This window comes from Pteropus alecto, unplaced genomic scaffold, assembly GCF_000325575.1.
Source record: "Pteropus alecto unplaced genomic scaffold, ASM32557v1 scaffold195, whole genome shotgun sequence".
NCBI classification, from domain to species: Eukaryota; Metazoa; Chordata; class Mammalia; order Chiroptera; family Pteropodidae; genus Pteropus; species Pteropus alecto.
In genome coordinates this window covers 5,151,737-5,158,051 of record NW_006438073.1, presented here as the reverse complement: position 1 = coordinate 5,158,051, position 6,315 = coordinate 5,151,737, and the positions used below count along the sequence as shown (strand labels likewise).

Below are 6,315 nucleotides of genomic sequence, written 5' to 3'. Positions count from 1 at the left end.
CCGCCGGCCCCGGGCCCGGCACGGTCAAGTTCAGCTCCTCCGCCAGGCTCCAGCCGCATCGCTGGCTCAGCTCGGCCACGCCCGGGCTCAGGCAGCGGTGGTCCGGGGTGAAGGCCAGGAACACGATGCCCACGTAGACGGGGGCGAACAAGGCCGAGAGCAGGCACAGGGGCAGGAAGACCAGCTTCTGGAACAAGCCGAACTCCCCGATCTGCTGCAGGATGTCATCTGTGGTGGACATGATGCAGCCAGCACTCACATTGCTCTGACTGGACCTGTGTGGCTGCAGAGGCCAGGGTCAGTGCTCACGTGGGTTTCTCTGCTGCTTTGAAATCAAGTTGCTATCTAAGCACGATACACCTGGACGCCAACCAACTAGAAATCATCTTTTACCCCGTGGTGCTGGCTTTACGCACAGGTGGAAGGCGGGAAGATGGCTGCCAAATTGTTCGCTCGGGGAGGAAGCAGGTCACCAAGTTGAGGTCCTAATTTTCCTGAGTTAGAGCTCACTCACAGAGGAGAGAGCCAGAGGCAGCCATGTCAACGCCCAGCCGTCTCTAGGCCTCTTTCAAAGAGATCTATCTATTCGAATACTGCCTTTTACGATCCAGATAAATCAAAGACAGCCCACCGACAGCCAGGCCCAGCCGCAGGGGCTGTGGAACCCCACAGCTCAGGGGCGCAGCCAGCTCCCGAGCTCGCCTCTGCCGAGCACTGTGTTTGCCTTCCAGATGCCAGTTCTGTTTGCCTCTCAGGAGTCCGAAGGCCAGAATGTCATGGAAAAGGGGACCGTGAACAACCACAGGCCAACACCAGGGGCCAGGGCCAGGTACACCAGAGACCGTCAGGGATGAAAACATCGGCCCCCTCTTTGAGGCACCTGCTCGGGGCTCAAACATGTGTCGCCTGATTCCTTCTCATGACAGCCTTCAACACAGATGCTGTTACTGTCCCCACCGCACAGCGGGAAAACGGAGGCTCAAGGAGGTAACGGCAACTGTCCAAGTTCACGCCGTCGTTGAACTTGAACTGCTCCACAGCAAGATCTCTCAATCTACGAAGCTGTCTTTGGCTCACCGGCTCGTGTGCTGGCTTATTTGTTGACTCAACAAATATTCGCCGAGTTCCTGTACATCTCAAGCAGTGCTAGGCCCTGGGATACAGACAGAGCGGTCCCTAACTCCAAACAGCTTACAGTCCACGGGGGACGGACTCGCAAAGGGACGGCAGCAGGCAGAGGGCACTCGGGGAGCCCCCTAATTGGACCCTCAGCCTGACGTGCTCCTTACACCGTGTGTGTGTGTGTGTGTGTGTGTACAGGGGGCGAGGGGGGAGACAGACAGTGGGGTGCCCCGATGATTCCGCCTCCTGGTGCTTTGTGCCCTGAGCACACACGGGGCCTGAGACTGGCTCGTACCCAGTGGAAGATGGCAAAGCGGCAGGGCCACTGCTGTGATTACGTCACAGAAGGTAGTGGCTGTCGTGCTGGGCGCCCCTCTCCCCCTTGCTGTCTTTGAGGGAGTGAGTGGCCCTCCTGGGGACACCCACGTGGCAAGAAGCCAAGAGGCACCTCTGGCTGACAGAGACCCTCGGTCCTATAACTGCGAGAATCACGTGAGCTCAGAAGTGGATCTCTCCCCAGACTGCACAGGGTCCACCTACGCTGCAGCCACCCTCCTGCCCCCCCGACACCAGGAGACAAGTGTGTGGCTTTATCTGGCTCAGTTAATGGTAACGTGTCTTCAAGGCAATAAACCTGGAGAAAGGGCTCAGGCTCCTGGGAGCAGCAGAGGGGCGAGCACAGCCCGCTCCTTGTCCACCTGTGAGCAGCTCTGTCCCCGAGGCCTGTGGCTTCTAACTACTCTATGTGCCCGACAGCTGTGCCTCCGGGATGCCTGGGTGCCCGCCGACCTCTGTGGCCTGGGCATCGGTGGCTGTCAGTCAGCACACAGGGGTAATGGAAGAGAACAGTCTGTGGTGGCCGGGGCCCCCAGGCTCAGCCCTTCATCCTGGGCCACCTCGCCCTCCTCGGGGAAATGCAGAGCATGGGAGCCGCTCGCTAAGGGGCAGAGCTGAGAGCCAGCAATCAGGTCCTCCGGCCTTCACCCCGCAAACGCAGGCAGAGACTCTCACACCCTGTTCCTGCGTTTCACCATGAGGCGACTTGCCAAAGTCACCCAAAAAGTAAGCAGCAGAGTCAGGACCTGGGTATTATCTGGTCATCGCTCTGCGGCCAGCAGCATGGGCTGCCCCGAAAGCCGCCGCTGGTTTTCCGGTTGACCAGCCCTCGGCCTGGGCTGCGGGGGACGGACCGGGGTGCAGCAGACTCACTTCGCTCTGTCCTCAGCTGCTGGGGACGACCAGCTTTCCCAGCACCCACATGCATCTTCCCCAGCGTCACTATCTACCCAGGGGGGCTCCTGGCTGCTGTGAAACAATCCGGATCTCAGGAGACGGGGCCCAGGGGGCCGTCTCGGCACAGGGCTGGGCCCCACGGGCCCGGGCCAAAGCTGTTGGAAGGGGACATCGAGGTGCTGCCAGGCAGAGGGCACGCTCCCACAACCACGTTGCCGTAGGACACATGACAGGCGGGCCCCTCCGTGTGCACACAGGAGGGACAGACAGACGTACAGGGGTGCCCTTCGCTCCTGGGACGCTCACCTCTGCTCCACAGGCACCGGGATCCAGCCTCAGCCCCTCCCGCGGGGGCTGCAGCTCTGAGATCCCCTCCCTACTCAGCTGCTGCCAGGCGGATGAGCCCTGGTGGGGACAGGGACAGGGACAACCTCCCTAAGGCGGGTGCTCAGCGCTGCCGCCTGTGGGATCATCATCATACACTGTCCATGTCGCTCTCTGCCCCTGTTCTTGGCGAGGGCCTTGGGATTTCCTGGGCGATGGGAGTGTCTTTTGTTCTGAGGTGACTCTGGGATGGCTCCTGATCACAGGAAAGACCAAGTCATGACTAGAAAGTCAAAATTTTCCACCCAAACTCCCCATTCTCTTGAGAAGGGAGAGCTGGAAACAGTTAATAATTGATCATGGCTCCCTGCGTAAGGCTCTGTAACACCCCGACCGCCCAGGGCTGGGGACGCCCCCAGGCTGGTGAGCACAGCCATGCGGGGAGGGGGACACACCCCAACTCCACAGGGACAGGCGCTCCCCCAGACCTCACCCCGTGTACCTCGTCCCCTGGTTATTCACCTGCGTCCTTCATGTCCTTCAGCAAACTGTACCCCATGTACCCTGAGATCTGTGAGCCACTCTAGCAAATAACCGAATCCGAGGGGGAAGGGCACATGGGAACCTCGACTTGCAGCCAAGTCAGAGAGGATTGTGGGGACCCTGGGGACCTCCCAGCTGCGAGTGTCACCTGAAGCGGAGGGCAGCCTCGTGGGGCTGAGCCCTTCACCACGGGATTCGATGTTTTCTCCACGTGGGCAGTGGTGGTGGGGACATGACCCTGTTCTCAGCCAGGTGGCTCCACTGTGCTCACATGGGACAGCACCCTAAGGTGTCCAGGGACAGTGAGGCATCCTTCTAATAGTTCAGGGAAAACAGGCTTATTGGTTCTGTTTGTTCACATTTTCTGTATGTTGATTGTCTCAAATTTTTTTTTTTAAAGAGAAGAAAAAAGATCCAAAGCCATGGGTCACCAGGTTTGTCACCTGGCCCTCTGGTCCCTTCTGGGCTCTTTCTGGGGTACTGCACCCCATTCTGTGTGCCCTCAGCTTCTCTAACACCATGAGTATCAAAATAACATTAAAGACTTATAGATTATTTTTCAGTGAATCTGATTTGCAAACTGGTCAAAACAACAAATAGAATGAGGTAAAGAAATACAAGTAACTAACAATCCTAACAAACCTAACTTGGGCCATTCCCTCCATCAGGAAGGAAAATGCTTTCTATTTCCTTCCAGGCTGAGCGCCGGAGGCTTTCCGGTGTCCACACAGCCGAGGCCGCCCACGCCCCGTCATCTGGATGTTGTGGTGCCTCTATGTCTTTACGTTTTTTACTCCATCTTGCTCAAAAGCAAACCTGGCCCTTCCACAGCTCCCAACTGCTGTCGGGTAAGTGTACGGAGCTTACTGTGACTTCCATGACACTTCACGGTCCAGGCCTCCTTCAGCCGCTCTGTCCCCAAACTCAACACAGCTGTGTCATCTCTGGGCCTGCGCAGTGCCACCTCTCTGCCCCAACGCCATCTCTTCGGCCTGAGTTCAACAGGTGCCCCAGGACCCCCGGCCCAGCCGCCCAGCCCGGCACCCAGGCACGCCCCCCCCCACGCCCTCCTCCCAGGAGGCACCACAGGTTTAGCTCAAGGGCACGAGAGGCCAAACCCAAGTGGACGAAGTCCGACTGGAGAGGTAAGTTGTGTGCGTGCACGTGAGTGACATGTGTTCTTCAGAAGCTGGTGAAGGGAGGTTCTCTGAGCCTGACCCTGTCCACACCACCTGCTCCCAACACGCACATGATCCCCTTGTGACCTGACTTCCGAGAAGCCAGACCTACATGCCATCAGGTCTGCAGCCCACATAAAGGGACTATCCCAAAGCACTTTTTTTAACGCCCAGGTGACCGTCAACCTTCCTGAAGGACTCACCACGTGCGATGTTGCAGGGGGAGAACTGGCTTTGACTGTTTCAAAGGTTCACGCGAGAGGCAGGATGCCTTTCCTTGAGTTTCCTTGGCAGAGGGTTTGCCCATTCCTTCCTTAACACCCCCGTGTTCCATTTCTCTGCCACTCGATAGCCTCAAAACGGTCAAAAGAAAATATCAAGGTTGTACTCTTAATAAAATCATTTTCCTAGCAAGACTCTAATTCCTATTTGCTATCAGAGCAAGTTTTCCTAAAACTACCTGTACTAACTGGCGAGGGTGGTTACTGTTTTAGGGGCTTAGCGGCGGAGCTCGTCTAGGTTACCCCCATCGCCCGCATCAGCTCTGACTCTTAGGGAAACAGGCACAGCCAGTGCCTGCCACACACCGTGCTCACTTCTGTTCTCTCGGGCTGGCCGTGAGCTGCACACTGGGGCAGGTGGGCCACCCGGGCTGCGGACCAAGGGCTTTCCTGCCATCGAGTTGCCCGTAGAGCAAGCGAGTGCCTGCAAGCAAGGGCCCCTTCTGACCCCGACGGCTTCCTGTGACTTAGCAGGACGGGGCGGCTGAGAGAGCGCCCCCCCCCGGACACAATGCCCAGGGACCAGTGACTCCTGGGCTATAACGTAAACCTTTTTAACAGGGGTCTCCAACCCCTGGGCCACGGACTGGTACCAGTGCATGGCTTTTTAGGAACCGGGCCGCACAGCGGGAAGTGAGCGGTGGGTGAGCGAGTGACGCTTCCCCTGTATTCACAGCCGCTCCCCAGCGCCAGCGTCACCGCCTCAGCTCCGCCTCACATCGTCAGACCTTAGAGTCTCATAGGAGCCCTGGTCCCTGGTGCCACAAAGGTTGGGGACCGCTGCTTTATAGACCCCAGAGTGTGTATCAGGAGATACTGTAAAAGCCTAGGAAATAACAGGTAACTAACTCCAGTTGGATGGTGAGACAAGATGAAGGGCAGGGAGCTGGCTCTGAGAGGTCTGTCTGGCGCTGCAGTAACTCTCTGCTTTGTCTGCTTTCGCATGCCAACCACCGAGGGGGCTCTTGCTCCCAGTCAGTAACTCCGAGGGAAGACCCGGAATCTGTGCAAGAGCACGCCCCCGGGGAGAATGCTGCTCGCCGGGACCCTTCCCGGTGTCGCCGACATCGACATCGGCACCCACGGCGGATGCTCTGGTGAACAGGGAAGGCCCTGAGGTCGGCGCTCTCAGGAGAGAAGGAACCAGGCCTAGCTGAAGCGGAGCGCAGGCCAGAGGACGAAGGCGCGTTCGCACCTACGCGTGGGACGGACTCGGGGAGGAGAGTCGGCTGGGGCACCGCAGCTCCACGCAAACGTCTGTAACTCCCCAGAGGACAGGCGGGCGGCCCAGACCGGCCACGAGCTCAGCGGCTCCCCTCTCGAGGGGAAAAAGCAGTAACACCGAGTTAATAATTTATCTTTTATTGAAATTGTTGAATACCTTATATTACAGTAAATTTGATTGAAAAAAAAAATGAGAAAAGAAATCGATTTTTAAAAATACACTCATGTTGAAATCAAATAAGCCAGCCAAACAGAGTACAAACCAAGGAATTCTGTAGGGCGGTCTGCTTTTCAATATATGACTACAATTGTGTTTATATACAATTCTAGAATAAGAGAAAAGTCGTTCGTTAAACACTTCGAGAAAGGAGCCGGCGGCGGGAGGGGCGGCAGCGCCGAGGCCCGACCTC

General features: G+C 57.5%; 1 protein-coding gene across 1 annotated transcript in view; it reads right to left on the bottom strand.

The window, feature by feature from the left end:
• The window catches only part of LOC102887758 (solute carrier family 22 member 1), a 27,052-nt gene extending 26,811 nt beyond the window's left edge, over positions 1-241 (bottom strand). The window contains exon 1 of the mRNA XM_025049055.1: positions 23-241. Within this exon, the coding sequence (XP_024904823.1) occupies positions 23-241 (219 nt within the window). The remainder of the gene's footprint in view (positions 1-22) is intronic.
• Positions 242-6,315: the final 6,074 nt, after the last annotated feature.